The sequence below is a fragment of the Cibotium barometz genome, chromosome 17, assembly GCF_041138505.1.
Source record: "Cibotium barometz isolate CiBa-2024 chromosome 17, ASM4113850v1, whole genome shotgun sequence".
NCBI lineage: Eukaryota > Viridiplantae > Streptophyta > Polypodiopsida > Cyatheales > Cibotiaceae > Cibotium > Cibotium barometz.
The window spans coordinates 55583398-55606944 of NC_141062.1; the positions used below are offsets into that span (position 1 = coordinate 55583398).

Genomic DNA, 23547 nt, shown 5'->3' on the forward strand with positions numbered 1-23547 from the left:
CCTTGCCTATTTTTTCTGATCAGCATTGGCATGCTGGCTTTGGTCCCTTTCCATTCGAAGGACTCCATGGCAGCTAGTGTCCTGGCATGGAGCCCGACCCCAGTTCGGGCAGTGCAGGTTTTCTTTGCACCATGGTGCCGTGGCTTCTCTCCTGACATGGACCCCTTGGCAGGTATCACTGGTTTCCTGTTTACTGTTTGCTTCCCCAGGCTCCCAAAGGAGTACATGGAAGCGATTGGCCACACCTTGGGAGAGGTGATTGAATCCCCTCCTTTGGCCGCCTCGGTCACAGCCAGGGCCGTGAGGGTTCCTTCTCTCCAGGCCTCATCAGAGAACTGCCCCCGCAAAGTGGTGGTTCCTTACCTTGACATGTCCTCCTTCCTTCAGCGTGTGGAGTAGTCAGGGCTTCTGGGTCAGTGTTTCATCTGCTGCTGGCCGATGGGCCCATCTTGCCTGTGCTTGCTCGGCGACGCCGCTCCACTCCAAGTTGGTGCCCAGACCTCAGGCAAGTGAGGCTCCACGAGCGGAGCCTCCGTCCATCCCTCTTTGTTGAGAGCTCCCCCCCTCCTCCAGCACCCCGTCCGATGGGTTCCCGGCACCATCCAGGTGCTAGCACGAGCACAGAGGAGGGGTCCCTGCAACTGTGGAGTAGGAACAGGCCTGGCAGCTAGCTGGCAATCATCCCCAGTGCCAGTGCTAGTAGAGACAACGCTGGCATCAGCTCGAGCAAGAGGAGTGTCATGGCTCCCACCAAGAGGAGGGCCCTCCCCATGAAGCATCGGTTCCCTTATGAGCCTTTATCTTTGGAGATTGCCACAGAGCTGCCTCAGGATTCGGCCCCACCTGCCTCGCCGGCGACAGCTCAGGCCCCTGGCCCCCACACTCCCTCATTGCCTCCCGAGGCTCCTGAACCCCACTCGCAGGACCCCGTCTTGGAGCCGGTTGATCAGCAGATCCCTCTTGACCGAGGAGCTCCCCACCTCCTCCACCTCTCCTGCCCTTCTCAAATCTCTGCCCGTCGCCGCTACCTCTCCTTGCAAGGACAACCACCAACCACCAACCACCAACATCCCCCCCCCCCCCCCCCCCCCCGAGGCTGCGCGCACCCATTCTGACCCCTCTACATTGACTCAATGTCCGACCACCCGTTGGCACCAAGGTGGATAGAAACGTTAGGTATGGTTGGAACGTGTTCAGTAAAGGGCACGGAAAGTACGCATCAAGGTAAGGTACGCTAGGTACATTCATGTTTTTTTTTAAAGAATAATAATAAAAAAAACATTGGCAGATTTGCCATTCATGTTTTACTTCTCCCATGAATGGATGCTAAAGAATTCATAAAGATTACATCTCTATCCAATAGATTGAAGATGTAATCTTCAACATTGGCAGATTTGCCATTCATGTTTTACTTCTCCCATGAATGGATGCTAAAGAATTCATAAAGATTACATCTCTATCCAATAGATTGAAGAAGGGCGGCAAGAAAGAAAAAAGAGACGGCGAGGGATTAACACCCTGCGGAATGGGGGAAGGGAGGAAGCCGATACTAAAAGGAAAAAGGGGAGGGGGGCTATGACGGGTGCGAGGATGAAGCAGAGGGGCTCAGGGAGGTGAGAGAGTGGCCTCACGGGAGGGGGGGGGGGGGGGGATGGTGGGGTGGGAGAGGAGGAGAGGGGCTGCTCAGGCTATGCAGCTCCAGCTAACCAAATGAGCCAGGGTTAGTAAGAGCGTATTTTAATTTTCATTTGGCAAGGAGACTTTATGCACTTACAGTCAAGGCTTTGAAACCCTTAGAACATCTCATTCCCTTCTAACAAGAAAAAGTCTGTGACAATACATGCATGGCACATGATACGTACATGGTGAGAAAGGTCAGCATCCATTATGATTATGAAATCCCCTGATACATGCTTCAAACCGTGCACATATGCTGTCCCTGAGGAGCATGGCACATTTCAAGATGTTAGTTCGAACTCACACTGCGAACAATGCAACACTCTAGTGAACAGAAACACTAAGCACCAGCAGCCTACCTAGCCCAAGCTTGGCAGGTCTTGACCTTAGAAGCTGTATATTATGCAATTAAACGTAACAAGATCAGCAAGCATTGTCAACTACAGTTGATATGAAGCATGCAAATTGTGATAAAAAGTACTCATCAAAAAAGTGGGGGGGATCAATCATATCCTACAATTCGGTCCTCTCCATACAGTTTCTGCAGCTGTCTGACAATGTCTTGTGTACCATCGGGACTTGCATCATCTATAACAATCATCTCAAAGCTGACACCCCTGATGGACAAAGAAGAGAAGAGAGCAAGATCAACTCTTGCACGTATGCCAGCAATTCATGTCAAATGCATTAAGACATGATGGAGATGCCAATTTTTAATGCCTATCTGTCGAAGTCCGAGGGGAATCACCCCCCCCCCCCCCCAACACACACACACACACATGCATGCATGCATGAACACACATGTAAGTGCACACACACACACACACAAGTAATGGAAGACTTAGTTATTAAGCACACACGTGTAAGTGCACACACACGCACATAAAAGTAAAGGAAGAATTAGTTATTAAGCACACACGTGTAAGTGCACATACGCGCGCGCGCGCACACACAAAAATAAAGGAAGTGTTAGTTACTAAGCACACACAGATACCCAAGCTTCTATGTCTATGTTCTCTTTGTGAGTTTTCTCTCTTGTGCAACAGTGTAGAACACTTGTGCCTATGTGCTAGGGTTGAAAGAAGAGTGTGGCAGAATCACAAATACAGCACACACGAGAGTCATAAACTATCGCTCTGTATTATGTACAAGAAAGAAGTAATCCAACTGAAATTCAAGTTTGTGATGTGGCTGAGAATGAAGACGTCAAATCACAGCCCTATGACCTATTGTACACTTGTGGCTAGCACTTTGCCTATAGAGAAGGTCCAACACTGAGGAAAGCAGATGAATATAACGATTTGGCTACCCACGTATATATATGCACCAATACTCCTAGTTGGCCAGTAGTATTGTTGTCGGCCACCTTTACCTGACTACCATGTCATCAATGCCACATCATCGGTGACACATCATTGTCACCATGTCATCACTGCCACGTGTCACCTCCAATGTCCGACCCTCCCTCTATCGACTGCTATCTGATGTCCGGCTCTACCCTACATACTCATAGGTGTGTCACATTCTCCCCTACTTGCATTGCAATTGTCCTCAGTTGCAAGGTGTCCGGCTCTACCCTACATACTCATAGGTGTGTCACATTCTCCCCTACTTGCATTGCAATTCTCCCCTACTTGCATTGCAATTGTCCTCAGTTGCAAGGTGTCCATATAAAGTGCCCTTCCATAAAAGGAAAAGATCCAAGCAAAGATCATCCAAGATACCCAAGATCCCAAACACTGCGAGACCACTTTGCATCCACTGCAAAGGCTCACATTCCATCCTCGCCCTGTCAGCACAAAGGCCTGCAAAGAAACCTGCGAATGACCCTCACCACAAAGACCTGTGGATAACCAACTTCCACCGGATCGAGCACTTTCCGTCTCTCTAAAGGAAAAACACAGCAAACCACTGAGTGTCCTCCGGTAGCCCACGATAAGAACACTCCAGTGACTGGCCGAGTAAAACTCTGTTGTCCAAACTTCGACCACTAATGCATCGGCTCAGATGGAGCACAAGAACTGCTTGCACCGGCTCCAATCCACCCTAAAGGAAGAAAGCATAAACAAGAACAATACTCCTCGGAATCCTTGCCCCAAATCTGTATCGATTAGTACTGCTCAACACCTACATGTCTAAACCACCCATGTCCTATGGAACATAGGACATGGGTGGTTTAGACTAAGTAAAGGAAGAAAGCATAAACAAGAACAATACTCCTTGGAATCCTTGCCCCAAATCTGTATCGATCAGTACTGCTCAACACCTACATGTCTAAACCACCCATGTCCTATGGAACATACTCTAAGTAATGCATCGGTTGATACACCAAACTCAAAACCTCGGCTGTTGTCAATACAGTCTCCAAGAAATTAGTGTACTGTGAAGATACACCAACTGGCCTATCCTCCCAAGACGAAGACAAATCTGATGACATGTTCTCCTATGGTGCCTCCATGACATACTCCACCCAATGCAAATGGCATGTGAGAAAAGTCCTCCTGAACGACCCCAAAACTGAAGCGACTGCCACTGAAGCCAAAGATTCTCCACTGAGTGCAAACATCAACTGTGAAGACTCTCCCTCAGAGGCTGGGCTGAAAAATTCCTTTATTCATACATGTGCCTGATGCAATAAAACACCCTGGATGTGTGCTCGACCCGAGAAATGAAAAAAGCTAAGATGTGCACGCATGCATCTCCTTCACACTCATCCTCTAGTTCTGAAGAAAGCCTACTCCTCGGACTGCTCCTTCGGTTCTAAAGAAGCCGCCTCCTTGGATTGCTCCTCAAGGTCCTCAGACGATCCTTGGTGATGTACTTGGCAGAGTCACAATAAAAGCATTGTTCATCAACCATCTTGCTCTTCAAGGGTGAGGCGAATCATCGAAGCTCCCCATTTGCCTTGTCCTTGTCATCTTGCTTCAAGACCGGTAGTCATCCCAGCAAGTCACAGAGTGGTGCCTAAGGTGGTCTTCCCACCATGAGAGCAGCACCCGTCAAAGCCATACCCACCAAATGGATCTGCAAAATATCTAAACCACTTCCTACTGCTAATGTGGCAACCATCGCGCAGGCCCAATTGGTGGCAGCTTCTCCATTCATCTTCTCATTGAACTTGGAGGCTTCAAAAGCTTCAATAATTGAGCTCATTTCTAACAAGGCATGGAGGAAGAACTCAGCAAACCGGTAGTCCCCCGACGTCAAGCTGGTGATGCAAGAAGGAACTGTCCAGAGAATCTGGTGGAAAGGGACTCTGTCACCATTTGGCCACCCAATTGGTCCACCCGTGCTTTCTCATCATGTATGTACATTGGACTGGCGTCCATGGCAGTTGTATATGCCAGGGATTGATGCCACTCATGTGATAATGTGGACTTGGCTTTCCATTTGGGACTTGTGCCTCTGTGTCCATGCCCAGAAATGCCTAGTGGATTGGTGTTCCATTGGGTCTGGTACCTCGTGTACTTGCTTGGAGCACGTCTATTTTAGTATAGTCTCATGAACTAATGTCCATACTAATGTTGCATTGCATAGCATCTTTATGTGCTTGCTTGCAATTGGAATCGCATGATGTTTTCATGCTTGCTTGACCAATGTGTAGTTCCGGGTAAGGGGACGCCTGCCCATGAGCCGTGCATGTGAAACTGTCTGGCTGACATGGTTATGTGGCATGTGATAGGTAGTAAGTATTGGTCATAAACCTAGCCTTACGAGTTAGCACTAATTTATAAGTGAGTGTGTTAAGTTTTGGGAACCAAAACTCACTTATAAATTATGACCAGCCCGGTGTTCACACACACTGATGTCCCAAGGTGGACAAAATCCAATGTCCACCGCCCAGACCTTATCCCCTTTGTACAAAGGGAGTAACCAACTATGTGTCCTTTCTAGCTTACTCCACAAAGCACCTGCCTGCCACCTAGAGTGGACAACTCACCACCGCACTCTTCCCTCTCTCTCTGGAAGAAGGCGCCTCCTTCATGAGGGCTTTTGGACTGTATTTTCTGCACTTTCTACTTCCCAACTCCATATCCAAGCCTGCTAAGGTGTTTCCCAAGCTTCCAAGAGTGTTTCCGGGTGCTATTCACTCTCTTACACACTTCCAATGACTGAAATTCAGCAAAACAGCTCTCTTTCTTGCTGTAATTTTTGGTCTTTTTGCTGAAAACCCTAATTTTAGCCTTCCTTTCTCAAGTTGAACCATAGGGGAAGCCTTCCTAGGGTTCCCTTCATCCTCTTGAGGACTTTGGTCGCAAAGAATTACGACAAATCGAAGATTTCAACACTCCAAGCACTTCCATCGCGAAGACTTCCGTTGTCATCGACTCTACTTGCAATTGGTAAGCTTTTATGCTTAAATATGGAAGCAAGTAGCAGGAGGGAGGAACCGGATTACAAGATCACATACCCTGTGTAGTATTCTCTTGTCCTACGTGCTCTGTTGCAGATTGTTGCTACCATGTGTTGGTGGAACAACAGAGAGCACATGGTAGGGAACATGGGCACTTGAGAGGGTAGTGTGAGTTGCAAGTCTACACCGACAACCACTTTGTTTGCAATATTGTATTCATATGCATTGGTATGGAAATCTGGTCAGAAATGCCCATGACACTATGTACTTGATTCTCCCAAGATCAATATATTTTATTTAAGGGAGGGACTAGCCGTTCCAGCTCATTGTGTGTCTCTTGTCAATTCAACAAATTACTTCTCGTATTGAGCATGTTGTCCATTAAATCTTGGTGTATTTAGGTGTATTGATTAGCATTGTGTTCAACCAAGTTACAAACTCTGCGAAGAAGGAGACCGTCGGTGACACCAACGGCATCTCTCCTACCGACTACACACAGGTGTAGAATGATGACTGTCGGACTGGGAGCAAAGCTCATCCAGTACATCCTTGCCTGCATCCAAAGGAGTGAAAATTCCTTCTCCAAAAAGTTTTATCACTTCATCCTCGGAATCGTCCAACACTTGCTCCGAAGCATGGGCCCTTGTAGATTCCAGATCCGTTGGAATACGAGGTGCTCAAGGTGCGGAGTCCATCTTGTCAAGACAAGGAGATATAGTCTCCATTTTAGCCGCTTGCATGTCCATGGATGCCTTCATGCAAAGAAGTAAATTAGTGAGTTGTGAATCCATGATAAATATCAAGTGATCAAGGCCCAGGTGAGGGATTTCAGTCCTGCGCGATTAGGTAAGGGTTTGGTGGGCCCCTACATACCCCAACTAACCCAAGTGCAAATGAAGAGAATTCCCCAAACCCGAACTTGTGCACTCTTGGAAAGCACTACCCTATCCAAGCACTCAACGCACATGGGTGCAGGTTCCCTAGGCTCTAATACCAACTGTAGAACACGTGTGCCTATGTGCTAGGGTTTTCCAGAGATAGATAGAAGAGTGCAGCGGATTCACACATACAGGACACACAAGAGTCCTAAACTATTGCTCTGTATTATGTACAAGAAAGAAGTAATACAACTGAAATTCAAGTATAAGATGTGGCTCAAAATGAATACATCAAATCACGGCCCAATGACCTACTGTACACTCCTGGCTAGCACTTCGCCTACAGAGAAACTTGACGTGTGGCAGTGCCATGTGTCACCTACGTTGTCCAACTCTGCTTGTCAGCTACTCGCTGATGTCCGGCTGCCCCCTACATACTCGTAGGAGTGTCACAAGCAGAGAATGGCTGAAGGCTAGAAAAGAGTGCTAAAAAACTGCCCTTACATCTCAAGTCTCTGTTAACCTCTGTCAACATGCCTGTTGTTGGAGATGATCTTGCTGTTGAGAGTCGCACTCTTCCTGGCTGCTTTCACCCTCTGTAGAGAGCTGAACAGGTGAGAGATCAACCTCAACAACAATCTGATGAAGAACCAAAGGACTAGGGTTGCTTCTTTACAGGCCAACGTTTGCAAGTCGGCTGCATAGAGCTACTGCGTCTGCTCACCACATGCTTTCTTGTAAATATACCATGTTTCATAGCGTCAACTGCTGCTTTTTTCTCTTGCTGCTTTCTCATGCTCTTGGACCAATTCTGTGACACCTGTCTCAGATGGTAAAATTTGCAAGATTTTGGTTCAATATAGCTGATAGCAGCCTACATAAGTGATGGGATGCCTTTGGACAAAGTGTTCTCACACATGGATGCAGAAGGGAACCTGTCCTCTCCTCGGATGTTCCCAGCCTCTCTGATTTATCCCATCACAGGCCTAGGTGTGTGCAACCCTTAAACACACTGTCACTTCTTTATCCAAGAAGGCTAAGTATGCCACCAAAACTCATGTTATCACTCATAGTTCCCTGGCCCACATGCATCCATGCTGCGATGGTGCATGTGACAGGGAGGACCAAGACCTTTCACAGAGAAAAGGGGCAGGTCTGCAGTCTACCAAACTCGGCAGGAACTGCAAACAGCAGGGACCACCCATGTTGCAACATGATGAGATCTCCCATCATGGATTAGTTGTGACATGGGTGGTCCCTTAGAAAGGAAAGGTGTTGTGGCTTGTGACTTCTATCATGGTGTGGGCCTACATTTGCTTTTGAGGTTGAACACTTTCCTCCATGCGTGGATCTGCTTAGAGAAGCAAGTGCCATGTCCCTAAATGTCACGTGCACCCTGCACTGGGATACACAGTGACACACTAGCATGATCATCAGTGCAACATTTTGTACAGCATTAGTACCTTTTTATAGGAATATTTGTCGTACGCCGTGACCCCATTGTGAGCCCTCAGTCCAAGGACAGTCAAGCACGATCTACGTAGGTCAGTCTCCAAGCCTTAGAGGTCAGTCAAGAGTCGGTCCTCTTAACCCACTTGGAGACTTCATCAGGTAAAGCATGTAGAAGTCGGCCTTAGTAGTAGGTTTTGCATTAGATGTATTTAGTAGCCCTGTAGGGGCTAAGTCACATGAGAAGCATGCCTATGGGCCAGCCAAAGGCTAGCCCATGGCTATAAGTCTTGGTCGGCAGCCCTGTGGGAGTTGTTCACAGCCCTCGACCACAACTAGGACCAGCCGACAGCATGTACAGCCCCTTTGGTAGAAGGCGGCCAGCATCTGGAAGGACAGCAGTAGGTCGGGTAAAAGACTGCATTCGGCCAGCAACGATTGTCTCAGCAGATGCTAAGCGCAGCATTTAATGTTCCATAAATTGTAGTTTTTGTTCAAACAAAACTGGCCAATAGCAGTTAAACTGGTGCACTTTCAATGGGTATTTGGGACCCAATAAGGTGTCATCTACTTCATTCTCATTCTCTTCTCTCTCTCTACTCTCTGAATTGGATGCTAAAGATTCTCATCACATAAAGGTATAAAGAAGGCCATATTGTGCATTATCACAATCAATCTCAGTGCATGTAACATTGGTATCAGAGCATCAGATTGGTGACCCAACTCGGCTACCTAAAGAAAGTGAGAGCATCTGGTGGATGGTAAAACTACGGTCCGAAAAAGACACACAGGCCTCTACCATGTTGGGAGAAAAATTACATCAAGAAGAAAGCCAACAAGAAGTTATGGAGGCACAAAGCTTCCAACGCGACACACCAACAAAAAGTACGCTTCCGCCATCCATATATAAGAGGAGCCTAAAATCAGCAGTTATTCATTCAGGTATTCAGTAAAGTATTCAGTAGTTCAGCATCCTACTCATCTCCACGCAAACAATGAAGAACCTCTTCAGCATTCAGCCAGCATATGTGCAGTCCCACAGCTATCTGGATTTGCATCAGTGGCCCGAAGAGTCTTCTGCAGTGCCTCGGATTGGTGGATACTCAGCCGACGTCTTCCTTGTCCTTGCGTTGGGCAGTCATATTGCTTGTTTTCTCAAGCATTGTACAGCATTCTCCAAAGAATAATACAAGCAAATACTCCTACCTGCTGCAGAGGGGGGGGGGGGGGGGGGGCGGGGGGGCCTCAGTGGGTATTTGGGACCCAATAAGGTGTCATCTACTTCATTCTCATTCTCATTCTCTCTCTCTACTCTCTGATTGGATGCTGAAGATTCTCACCACATAAAGGTATAAAGAAGGCCCAGTTGTGCATTATCACAATCAACCTCAATGCATGTAACACTAAAACCTTTTGTCAGGGAGTGCCAGATCATAGGGCATCCTTCAACACCATAGAGATACACCAGTGGTTTCTTGCCAACATGTTTACTCTCTTTAGAGCAATCATAATCTGTAAGCAACAATGGTGTGGACACCAAATGGAGGCAGTGGACCTCTGTGTGCAGATGTGGGTTGTTCAAAACAAGGAAATTTCCCCATTTTTTGGGGCCCCCTCCAGCAGGTCGACAGGCCAATCCAGCACATTCGAAGGATTCTGCATGCATGTGTGCATCTGTGAGTTGTTTGTGTGTGTGGGGTGTTTTTTTTTTTTTTTTGAGGGAAGGGGGTGGGGGGGACAACGTGAGGGGTGAGGAAGAAATGCTTACTCAAGGGACTTGAAGAGCAAGTAGGCAAGTAATGCAATGTTGAGGCGTTCACAGTAGGTTGGAACCAAAATGCTGTACTTGGGATGGAAGCTTTTGCTGTCCTCATTCGCCATCCTCTGCGATCAAAAGCAAGTAAATTTCTAAATCCATAAGTTGATCTGAAGGAAAACAAGATGATGGTGCTTATAAAAATCGCACTATGCCATCAAAAGCCCTTAATTCAGTTTTGGATTTAATCTTCTTTGTGCAAGTATCGAATGATAAGCCACATGTGTATAAAGCCATTTTGGCAACATAAGCAAGAACTTTCATAATAATCACAATACAATCCCCCTTGTGCAGGCCCATGTTCAAAGGCACTACTAATCACAAGAAGGGTAACACAAGACCCAATTCATAAGTCACATGTGTATAAAGCCATTTTGGCAACAAAATCAAGATCTTTCATAATACCACCTCAACTTGGGGAGAGAGAGAGAGAGAGAGAGAGCAGTAGATTGCACGACTCAAAAAAGCATTGATTAATGTAATAAACCTTACACCAAGTACATGCCTTTTGTAGGTTTAGAACCTTATCTTTTGACTCACATATAAGCACATGACATATGGCATACACTTATCTTTTGACTCATGTATAAGCGATTAATGTTGTACATGCCTTTTGTAGGTTTAGAACCTTATCTTTTAACTCTCACATATCACACTCACATATAAACACATGACATATGGCATACACTTATATAAGGAGTGTTCACACCTATACAGGTGTTCACACACACATATACATGAATAAGGCTACACATACATACATATAGAGTGGACACACGCATACATACAAACACGTAACCCTTCGGGGGAAGTACACACACGAACACAAGTGGGTACACGTGAAAACATAAACACAAGTACATACGTGAAGCTTTCGAAAATACCCAACAAATCCCCCTTCGGAGCGAAGGTGAGTGACTTGAGAAGAACCTTCAGTATGATTGATTTGGGCTCTATGACCGCAATCATGTGGTACAAAAGAAAAAAAGTGATGCCAACACCTAGACTCTCATGTCAGGCCTGATAAAGAGCTTGACCATTCATATGCCCTATATCAGTTCAACCAGAAAAACAACCCCCGTTACTAAAAACAGGGATCAACGTGGGAGTGGAGCCTTTTCTGAAAAGGCAGCTTACAAAACACATAAGATATTTATTACACATCTTTTTCAGGGGACGACTGGGGCAAAGACCCATGACTCAATGCACATAAAAACATAAATGTTTGGGAAGCTATAAAAACTTCCGCATCTAGAATTTCCGTTTGTGGCACCAGCACCAAGTTGTTGATGCTTGGCCAGTCATTTTAGGACCAAGGGCCAGGGCAGAGAACCTGATAGGACTTAATGTGATGATTTGAAGCTTCAATTAATCGATTTCACCCAAAATTTTAAAAAGGCCCATTTTTTGATGACCAGGAAGATTCAATTTGCTACTGACTGTCCAATTTTGCAAAAAGCCCCAATTTTATTGAATGTTGGAGTGCTTAATTAGAAGATTATCACCTTGATTGTTGAAAAGCCTCAATTATGAAATCTGATGCAGGGGCTTTGATGATGATGATGACTTTCTACTGATGATGTCATGGAGGCAGGTCCAGCTGATATAGCACCAAGGAAGAGGCGGCTCTCAAGTTGTGACGCCAGCAAGAGCAGCCGCAGTAACAACAACATGGAGATGAGGTAGTGGCAATTCATGAAGGTCATCGAAGGCATTGGAGGGTCGTTGGTAGCATGTGGGGCACAGGCAGGTGCAAGAAAGGCCCAAACGGGGCTGCTCCGCCGAACTGCTAATCATGGGCGTACACTGTTGTTGACATGGCGTTGGTGGGCTTGAAGACGTGGAGAGATGCCCGGATGGTGTGCGCAGACGTATAGGCCCGAATGATGTGCGTAGGCAAGGGCAGCGCTTCACCAGTGCTCGTAGGTGACATGGTCAAAGAGCGAGAGGCTATTGCTGTTGAAGCTGACGAGCACAGTACACACACGGACACAAGTGGATACACATACATAAACATGGGGTACATCCGTGAAGCTCCGAATACCTGACAACACCACCTATATGCCTTGCTTGCACCTTCTAGCTTTGCCACTTGCTATGCATGATATATATTTGACTTTTACATCTTCTTGGCATTTTATCTTTGTACCTTAGCACCAATTCACCTTAGGAAAAATACCAGAGCACTCCTATGCCTAAGGTTTATGCTCACGCATACAAAATAGTAAATACACAAACAAGATCAATTCCAACCCCCCCCCAACCCCCCCCCCCCCCTCCCCTTGCTCTGGTAATCCTAGTGTTATATATACCTGAAGCTAACCAAGGAGTTAATTTGTTAACTTGGGGGTTAGGTTGGCTATCCTATGAATTAGGGGAGCCAAAAGATTAGTAAAAGCAAGCTCATTACTAGAACTAAGACTTATAAGTTAATAACATGTTTTATGAGTTAATAATCCCACAAGTACAACTTTTAATGAAAAAAGCTATATAAGTGAGGGTTATATGATGAGTGGATTGTTGTATTGTATTGTCATGTGACAAGATGGTCTGTGCCTAGACCATGGAGGCAATCCACTCCCAATTGTCCATCCTTGATGCAGACGGTCCATCGATGGCTCCTTAGGGTAGGTCCTAGCGGTATGGGATGCGAGGGTTGACTGGTGTAGTCCATATGGATGGAGCCTTAGCTCCTATGCTCGGGGATGATCCTGCGTTCTACAGAATCTATGGTTGGGTGGTGAGCTAGCCTATGGAACCCTCATTTGGATTAAAATTGTGCTTGTCATGTGCTTAGGAGATCTTTAAAGGATTTCGTTCGCCAGAATCCTTGATTCCACCACGTGAATCCCTAACACCTAGGTAAGGAAAAAATGACCTCATCCTAACAAATGGGCTATAAGCAATGATCTTACAACTTTGTAAGACAACACTCCAAAGCTTCATAGCTTCAATCTCCATGCAAAAAATACAAGGCAAGTCTATATAAGAACTTCTAGAACAAATGTTCATGCCCATGTCGGGATGGTGGTGTGTCAAGATCTCCAACCTCTAGGCTGTTGGTGGTGGAGGGTTTCTCATTCTTCCTCTTGGCCCAACAACCTTTGAAACCCATTGGCCAGCTTTGTCATAGTAGGTACACATTATTAGTCGCTTTGGGTTACTCCTCTAGTAGAAGGCTAGCTCTTTATGAGAAGTAGAGCCGCTTTTCAGCCTCTTATCCTCCTCCATCAATGAGCTTTCCACCCCATCAAAGGTCGAGTTGGGCAGGTTCTTCAATGTCAAGATAAGTCCCCCAAACTCTTGAGGCATACTCTTCAATACGATGGCCACCATATCCTCATTGTCCATTGGTGCTCCAATGCTGACAAGCTGCTGCATGATGCTCTTCAAATTGTTGATATGAGCTGTGAAGGAATCACAAAACTTAATTTCTATCCCAAAGGACTGAATCTTTAGATTGATCTTTGAATTACGTGCTCAGGCGCCAAACAACCTCTCTAAAGTTGGTCCATGCACCATTAGATGTAGTTTCTATGGTGATGTGATGATCACTCCATCAGATAAGCCTAAGGCAATAATAGCAAGTGCTTTCACGTCCTCTCCATGTGTGTGAGAACTCCCCACTAGGTTAAACCTCTCGATCACTCACAATCCACCACAAAATTTCCCTCATTACTGTTTGATCTTTGTTTGCCGTGTATAAAACCATTCACCATCAAATTTGTCTACCACTAGTGTAATGTTCATGATGGTGTGTATGCACAAATGAGGGGGGTCTTAGTTCTTGGTTTGCAACTCAAGAACCAAAGTCTGGCCCATTTAGAAATTTAGGTTTCAATATATGAGTTATCCTAAGCGCCCCAAAAATCGACTTCAAAATAATAGTGGCACACATTACGTGTGAAGAGCCTCTTAGCAATTCTACACCAAAATTTTTGTTTAAACCTTTTAGGCTAAGGCCTTTAAGGTTTTCCGCACACGACCCACAGCTTTCACTAGATCAACGTGTTAACAGCCCCACAAGTATGACACTTCAAGCTGTGTGTAAACACCAGCTAACTAAGACTTTAATGCGAATAACCTCAAGGTATTAACTTTCATAGCTATGGTTTGGTCAAAACTAGAATTAATGCTTTCTGCAGGTTTTCGAAGAAGAGGCGACAGCTGATTTGACAAGGACAAAAAGCTTGGTGCTGCTACAGAATGCTCGATGGCGCCTACTGTTTGAATCTGCTTGCTGTTGCAGAACCCATCACCGTTACCTTGGCTTCTTCAGTCCAGCGAGCTGCTCCTCTTGTGGTCTTGCTGAGCTCTGTATTCAACTGCTTGTGATCGAGGGTGCCTCCCAGCTGTTGCTGATTTCATTAAAAGATCCCTTCTACGATAAGGTGGCAATAGAGCCACAGAAGCAGCTGGTTTCTTGTGAGGTGTTGCTTTATTATTAACCTTAATACAATAAGGTAAACAAAACATTAAGCATAAATAAAAGTATAATTCAAATGCCAGGAGATGCCAATTGATTTGCACCGATTTGCTTGCGGATGTTGGTGGTAGAGTACTACTGGAGTTCCTACTCACAGTGAGAGTCACACGCCAGCCCAACTCTGCTGATTGATTGCTCCATGCCTTCTGCACCCCCTTGCTTAGTTGCAAGCTGCTTTGGTTGAAGATGAAGCACCTTTTGATGATGATAATCTCCTCAAGCTGAATTTGCTACAGATTAGGAGATAACAGTACTTCAAATTCAACGATGACAGCACACCAACTTTCTTCTGATTGTGGAAGAAAGACGAATAGAAGGCTGTTAATGAAAGTTCTAATCGAGTGGAAAAATAGGACTAATTAGGCCTAAATTTTTTGCTAATCAAGTAGTTAAATTTATGCTAAACCTAAATCTTCTGGTTTGAGATCTCCCTTTGTATGATTTGATAGAGGTCTCTTTTCTGGAAAAAAAAAATGCTAAACCTAAACCTAGAGACCCTAAGCTCTGATACCAACTTGGATTTTGGTATCCTATCCAACATCAATATGCAAGAGGTTAGGTATTGTGAAAGAGATCAAGCAATGCTGATTGAGATTAAGACTTAATACGCAAAAGGAGAGTACCACTTCCATAAAAGAGAGCATTATTTTATTCAAAGGTTGCATACACCTTTATAGGCCTTTGATAAAGTGCCTATTGACCATGTGATGCCACATGCACCCAAGCTAGTGCACGACACCTATACGCCTTGCTTGCACCTTCTAGCTTTGCCACTTGCTATGCATAAAATGCATGACATATACCCTCTTGACTTCTACATCTTCTTGGCATTCTCTCTTTGTACCTTAGTACCAATTGACCTTAGGAAAAATACAAACACCACTTCTAGGCCTAAGAATACAAACACCACTTCTAGGCCTAAGGTTTTTGCTCACCCATACAAAATACATAGGATACAAGATTAATATTCCAACAAAAAAGTTTGAAGAACCACACTACCACGCAATGAAACATGACATGCATATGGCTGAACTAAAGAAAGCTAACGATTTACAAAGAAACTTGCTAGAATGGCTACAAGCCAATGCTAGCAGGGCATTGAAAAAAGCAAATAAGTCCTCGGCAGTCCCCTCCCACTCACTGAAATCTGTTACAGTAAGAAACCCTAGGTGTTGATTACTATTATTTGGTGTCTCTCCCTTGGCTAACTACTGCAGAAAACATATCGAAGATGTGTAGAATGGGAACTGATTGTTTAGGGTTCGACAAGTGAGCTAGGCTTGGTTGATGGAGAGCCATGCTAGTGATAGAGAGAGAAAGAGACAATACTCAGGAGAGAGATGTGTTGCACGACTCAATGAGATTGATTGATGTGATTGTGGGAAGATTCACCAAGTACAATGCTTTTATAGCCCTAGAGGGTCCTCTGAGTGCATCACAACTTATGTCAACCAGGTATATAATATCTAGATATTATTCCAGCCACTCTAAGAGTGGGTTCACACATTCTTACTCACTTAGTCACATAAGTGAGTGTTCACACACACATACGGAATAAGGTGTTGTCACAGGGACTGACCTTCATATCTATGGTAATTTGGGCCCACAACTGCAAACATGATTCAAATGATCACAGTGGCCAATGCCTCGACTCTCATGCCAGGCCTGATAAGGGGCTTGACCACACATGATGTTTGTTAGCCATCCTAGACTAACCCCCCCTCTCTCCCCACTCAAAACAGGATAAATTGAAGTACTGGAGCCTTTTATAACACAAGGCCATCACAAACACATATAATCCTGTTTCTGGGGACATGCCGGGCAAAGAACCCTTACTAATACTCTTTCACATTTAGAATGCCCAATCGATATCTATCTCTCAAAGTGATAGATCAGAGAATGTGGCAGTGAAGCACTTTTCAAGTGCTGAAATAGAGGTTTCTGCCTTCTCTAGAGCATCTTCAAACTCTTCATCTTCATTTTCATCCACGAGGTTAGAATGATTCTTCTCTTGTTCCTTTGCCACTCTTTTGAAGCAACGGCCTTCTGTGTGACCTAGCTTCTTGCAGAAGGTGCCCTTGACAGCTTTCCCTTTGTCCCTGCTCTTCTATTTTGTGAAGCAACCCTTCGTCTTTCTTTGTCAATGAGCAATGCTATGCATTTTCTAAGGTTCCTTGAAATCCGAGTCCTCAGCATACATCGCCTTCATCTGCATGACAATCTCTATGGTGGCTCTCCACAGGATGCACTGGATGTGGCCTTCGACTCAACACGTATGTCCCTTTTACAATGTTCCATAGACCATCTCTCATGAGTACAAGCCTCACTTTAGGTCATGTGCATCAGTATCTTATCAGCGCCCAACAGCAGCACGGCAACAACAGCATCAGCCAACAGCAACGGCAGTGGCTGGCGGCAGTAGCAGCAGCTAGCGGCGGCCAACAGTAGCTCCAGCTGGCGGCGGCAGCACACTACCCAGCGGCGGAGATGGCGGCACCTGGCAGTACCCGATTGCAACGGCGGCGCGGTGGCAGTACCCGACTGCAGCGGCGGCGGCTCTGTACTTAGCGGCAGCGCCCCTTTGTACCCGGCGGCGGCGCCCGACTCTGGCAACGGCGGTGACTCTGGAGACGGCGGCGGTGCTTGTACCAGCGGTGGCGCCTGACTGTACCCGACGGCGACGCCAGTACCTGACGGCGGCGCAGCAGCAGTAACTGGTGGTGGCGGCACGGCTGTACCCTGTGGCGACACGGCGGCAGTACCTGTGTGCCACACCATGGCCACCTTCCACATGGCAATCACACTCCCCTACTCGCCACCCTTCGCCCTCTTTAAAGAAACAAAGCGCTTTTCATAAAAACGCCAAAAGTAGCTTATCAAAAACGCATGCCTTCAAATAATAATATTTTTGTCTTCAAGGTTTTAAAAACCTTATAACATCAAAATCCTTTTTGTCCCCTTTCACACTTGGGCTAGCCACACACTTATGGGTTTCCTTTTCATATCTAACTGATGCATGTTCACACTGTGCGTCCTATGCCCGTGCCCGTGTTTGTCCACCTGCTTGTTTTCCAGAGGGAAAAACACAGGCTCGTAACAGTTGGGCAGCCGGACGAGTGTGAGATGGGAGGCTATCTACGCTAGGTGGCGGCTGCATATGTGGAAGCAGTCAGCGTGGGTCTCTCTCTTTCTATCTCTCTTGGAAGAAGGTGAGCTGAAGGAGGCACCGAGGGGCTAACAGCCAAGGGGTATTTCTCTCTCTCTCGTCGCAAGTAGGTTTTGTTTACGAGATTTGGATACAGAGGATCAAGTTAAGATGCACAGGATGTTGTTCTTGGAAGAGATGTGTGTTGCTCTTCACGGAGGCTTCATGGGTTCGGAAGGCAACTTCTTTCTATGTTTAGCAGTGGTGATCTACTATGCTTCATTGGGACTTGTGCTTACCACTTGGATGGAGTGCAAGCAAGTTTTGGGTGCCTGTGGAAGTATCAGATGAAGCTCAGATTGAAGATGAGGAACTTGATAAGATTCTTATTCCAGAGCAGATACTGACACATAAGGAAGGAAAGGTACGAGGTAAAGTTTCCCGTTGCTATCTTGTGAAGTTTAAAGAACTATTCACTGATGGATGGGAAGTGGATGGAGGAGGGTGACTTAGCAGATTCACCTTAGGTATTGCAGCTTTATCTTGATGCCTTTGAGTTGGAGCCGACTCTTGCGACGGCTCATTCAGGTTCAGCAGAGCATGGGTCTGGAGCATTGCCTGATGCTCAAGAGGGGGGTAGCACCTCCGCTCCCTTGTTATAGACAGGCTCAGCTTTTCATCTAGGAGTCGCTTGGTGACATCATTGTATTCACCCGAGGTACTGAGGCTGACAATACATCTGCTTATGGGACTTCTATGATATTGTGTACTAGTCACATGAGATGGTAAAGTTGGGTATGGTTCACAGTCGGCCGCACCATGAACTATAACTGCAACTATGGATGGTTTTTGCTTTTGGAACTAAAGTATGACTGAGGAAGATTGGGATGTTGATCTTTGTCATATGGTTCTGGCTGTTCTTGACCACAGGATCGGTCAATTGGATTTTGAGATGATGCTATTTGTGGAGATGGTCTCCTTTGGAATGGCATGGTTTGGTTGAGCTCCAAGTTTACAGCAACCTGAGCTAACACTTTGAGACTCTATGGAGGGCATTAGTCTTGCAAGCAGTCCTAGAGTTGGTTTGGTTCATATATGGATTGAACTCTATTTGTGCATGTATTTATACACTTTTTGAGGTATTATTGTATTCTGGTGTCATTCGATCCTGGTACCCTTGGGGATACATAGCTAATACTCTGGATGTGTCAAGATGAGATGCATGTATGTTGGTATGATACATCAGGTACTTTACCATGTTCATGGTGTATCGCTGAATGTGGCTCTTACGGGATGGCCATAAGTAGAGTGTGTAAAGCATTAAGAGGGACATATGTGGGAATTACTCCGTGGACGTATCGTTTAGATGCATTGAGTGCTTTCACATGCTCATGTTGTACCATCAGTCGTGGGTCCTACGGGATATTCATGGGTGTAAGGCTTGCGAGCAACCCTGAGGCTGTTATTGTGGAGTCGGTAGAACATCTTGAGGAGCATATTGTTTGCGAATGCATATATGTGTCATGCATATGTTTGTCATATGTAGAATGATGCATGGTTTTATTTTTGGCTAACACAGGTTACGTGTTTCCACTCGATTTGAGACTTTTGCTGCAAGTTCTGAAGGAACAAGCAAGAGTTGTTTGTCACTTCGATGTGACGGTTTGGCCTTATTGTTCAGGATGATTGTTTCATCACCCAGATGCGGAGGGGGGTATGTTACGAGCCTGTGTTTTTCCCTCTGGACAACAAGCAGGTGGGCACGGGCACAGGACACACAGTGTGGACATGCATCAATTAGATGTGAGAAGGAAATTCATAAATGGTGGCCAACCCAAGTGTGAAAGGGGACAAAAGGGATATTGATGTTATAAGGTTGTTAAACCTTAGATGATTTAAAACATTATTATTAATAAGCATGCGTTTTTTTTGAACACCTTGCTTTTGGCGTTTTTGAGAAGAAAAGCAAATCGTTTTCTTTAAAGAGGGCGAAGGGTGATTGCCGTGTGGGAAGGTGGTCGCTAGGTACAGCTGCGCCGCCGCCGGGTACAGGAGCTGCCGCCGCTGGTACAGGAGCTGCCGCTGACATGCTGATGCTGCTACTACTGTTGCCGCCACCGTCAGATGCTACTGATGGGTGTTGCTACACTTGCATGCATGAGTTGCTGCTGTTGGGTGCTGACAAGTGCTGATGCACATACATGGCCTACACCAGGGTGCTGCTGCACATGGGCAGCCAGGCAAGTGATTAGGTGGTTGAGCATGGGCTTCTACCAAGTAAAAAAGCGACCACGCGACTACATCTATGGGCAGCTAGGCAGGCGTCAGGGAAGAATTTCTCTGCAGATAGTTGGGCAGCCAGACGAGTGTCAGATGGGAGGCTATCTACGCTAGGTGGCTGCATATGTGGAAGCAGTCAGCGTGGGTCTCTCTCTTTCTATCTCTCTTGGAAGAAGGTGAGCTGAAGGAGGCACTGAGGGGCTAACAGCCAAGGGGTCTTTCTCTCTCTCTCTCTCTCTTCGCAAGTAGGTTTTGTTTACGAGATTTGGATATAGAGGATCAAGTTAAGATGCACAGGATGTTGTTCTTGGAAGAGATGTGTGTTGCTCTTCGTCTTGGAACTGTGTGTATTCAGGGATGGCTTGACACATCCTCTATCTCTCTCTCTCTCGATTTTTGGCTTCGTGATTGGATGATGCATATGAGGATTTATCTGTCATGGAAACAGGACATTGGTTTTTTGAGAGGAAACAAGACTTTGGTATCGAGGATACAAGCCTATGCTTATGGGATACAGGTCTATGGTTTATCAAATACAGGTCTTTGGTTTCATATGGAGAACATGTCTTTGGATTCATGTGAACAGGTTATAGTGTTCTCGAGGTTACAGGCAAGCTGTGACTATAGGAAGGACATATGGTTTGGTACAACCCTACTGCTGTCTAGGAAAGGATTCGTGAGATCCATGGTTGAGATGGAGAAGACCTTTTCAAGCAGGGAGGTGTCGTACAGGTGTGCCTTCTCTATAGAATGCTTTGTTGTACTAAGCGAGAGTTCTTATTTGGAAAGTCCTGGGTGAAAAGCTATAAGGGATCCTATTGGTAAAGGATTCGACAAGTTGTACTTTGTACTCATATTTGATCAAGTAAAGAAATACCGCGAGGGGCGCCACTGCGTTTTGGGGCCAAACGGTGTCCTTGTACTATTTGCAGGAGCACTCTAGCTCCCCTGTTTGTTTTCCTTTTCCAGGTTCTCATGGGTGATGAAGTGTTTTGTGTGCGAGTGTTTGTTCCACCGCCCATCAGATTTCTGCAGGCCGGTTTCAGACTCCCATGGCTGATCCAGAATAGGCAACGGTTGGTACCTTATGCCTGTCAAATTTCACTTTCTAGCAAACCATACATTTGCGCACATAAACATCTCTGTCTTTGCGCATGTTTGGCCAGACAAAGTACCTCTCCAAAGCCTGCGTAGTGGCAAGAATTCCCCTATGTCCTCCATACGGCAGTGCATGGCATTCATCCATCACCTTAACCCGTGAATCCTTATGCACACATAAGTGATTTTGCATCATCAAATATCCATCCTGCATGCAACAATTCAGGGCTGAAATGCCCTATTGTAAATCAGTCCATATAAGTTGAAAATCATCATCAGTGTAATACAAATTCCCCATGTCGGAAAGATCCTAATGATAGGCAACAGTGACAGCATGAACCTGTGGCCTTCTAGAAAGAGCATCTACCACTACATTCTTCTTATTAGGTGTATGCAAAATCTGAAAATGAAACATAGAGAGAAAACTTGCCCATCTCATGTGCTTCTCTGATAACTTAGTTTGCGTCAAGAAGTGCCGGAAACTCTGCTGATCCGCTTTGACAATAAATTCAGCCCCAAGAAGATAATGCTTCCACACAGTAAGGGCATGAATCATTGCCAATAACTCTTTCTCATAAACCTGTAAGTGAATCTGTGCATGTTGAAGACGCCTGCTTTCAAAAGCTATGGCGTGACCTTCCTGATTCAAAACAGCTCCAATGCTGTCTCCACATGGATCACACTCAACCAAAAAGGGTTTATGTAAATCCGGAATAATCAATACCAGCCCCGATACGATACAAGCTTTTAGCTTACGAAAAGCTTCCTTTTCTTCATCATTCCACTTAAAGACAGCTTTCTTCTTAGCGAGATGATGCAAAGGTGAGAAAATCTCAGAGAAGTGTCTGATAAACCTCCTATAATATGCACATAACCCAAGAAAACTTATGACTTGATGAACAGACTCTGGACAATCCTGGATAGCCTATACTTTGCTTGGATCCATGCATGCCCCATCCTTGGATACGATATAACCAAGATAATGAATCTCATATAAGAAGAATTCACTCTCTTACCATTTATGTAGAGCTTATGCTGCCTAAGCTCCTCAAAAACTGTCGCCAAATGTTCTCTATGCTCTTCCTCATTATTTGAGAAGACAATGATGTCATCAAAGAATGTGCCAATAAACTTCCGGTGTTTCCTGAATATGCAGTCCATCATTCAATTAAAAGTGGCAAGAGCATTGGTAAGACCAAAAGGCACTACCAAAAACTCATAAAGCCCAAAATGTCGTCTTATGGACATCTTGAGGTGCCACTCTAATTAGATGATAGCCACTTTTAACAGCAATGCGGCTAAAACAACCAACTCATCCCAGTTTATCCAAAATATAATCTATGCGTGGAATAGGAAACCTATTCTTAATCGTGATCTTATTCAGGGCACGATAATCCACACACATGCGATACGAACCATCCTTCTTCTGTACCAACAAAACTGGCGAACAATAGAGAGAAGAGCTAGGGTGTACTAGCCCTTTCTCAAGCAAGTCATTAACTTGCGTCATAATCTCCTCTTGCTGGCTGGCCCTTACCTGGTAAGGTGGCCTATTAGGAGGAGAACTACCCGGAATTAGATCAATGCGATGATCTTTGGGTCTCTCTGGTGGTAATTCACCAGGCAAAGCATCACAAAAACAATCGCCAAAATCATGTGAGAACTTTCACCTTTCTTGCATCAAATGATCCACATTTACATTAGTTTAAGCATGTTCAACTTCATCTCTAATAAAAACCACGTAAGAACAAGTAGACTTTTTCATTACTTTGTGAATTTATACATGATTGACAATGGGTATGGTGCTTCCTGGAGCACCAGCATCTATGACCACTTCCCTACCTCTATGCAAAAAGGTAATTTTCTTTGACTTATAGTCCATCGGCTCCATACAAGCATGCCAGGGCATTCCCAACAATACATCACATCCTGTGAGTGGAGCAACCAAAAAGCTCTCATGATCTAGATAGCCCTGGATATGAATGCAAAGTTTCCCAATGATAGGAGTTACACTAACCCCTTTACCAGCAAAAGCGGCATCAACATTCATTTGCATACCATAATCTCATACATTTAACCCAATAGCTTCGGCCATCTCTTCATAGATAAAATTATCTGTGGATGCATTATCGAAAAGAAAGAGAGCGGGTTGTCAATTGTCCCCAAGCCTTGCATATGGTTCTGCTCTCAGCAAGTTGTCTGGAATTACCTGCACATCGGGAATCACATTCACATTAGGCTTCTCTGCCTTATCCCCTGCATTCTTGGGATTCTTTGGACACTTAGGATACAAGTGTTCCTTACTGCTGTATCCAAAACATTTTCCATCTCGTATGTAATCAAGTCTCTGCTGTTTGGACAGCC

At 45.3% G+C, this 23547-nt stretch overlaps 2 protein-coding genes across 2 annotated transcripts in view; both read right to left on the reverse strand.

Moving 5' to 3' along the window:
- Nucleotides 1-23547, reverse strand: part of LOC147630198 (dolichol-phosphate mannosyltransferase subunit 1-like) — a 52843-nt gene that overhangs the window by 11554 nt on the left and 17742 nt on the right. Inside the window, exons 2-5 of the mRNA XM_086811834.1 lie at nt 10127-10242; nt 2195-2294; nt 2037-2070; nt 1863-1939 (exon numbers count right to left, since the gene is read on the reverse strand). Coding sequence (XP_086667960.1) covers nt 1863-1939; nt 2037-2070; nt 2195-2294; nt 10127-10239 — 324 coding nt within the window. The 5' untranslated portion in view covers nt 10240-10242. The remainder of the gene's footprint in view (nt 1-1862; nt 1940-2036; nt 2071-2194; nt 2295-10126; nt 10243-23547) is intronic.
- Nucleotides 21422-22344, reverse strand: LOC147630199 (uncharacterized). Its single transcript, XM_086811035.1, has 4 exons — nt 22200-22344; nt 21940-22040; nt 21614-21823; nt 21422-21493 (listed from the first exon to the last, which is right to left on the reverse strand). The coding sequence occupies exons 1-4, from the start codon at nt 22342-22344 to the stop codon at nt 21422-21424; spliced, it is 528 nt and encodes a 175-aa protein (XP_086667161.1).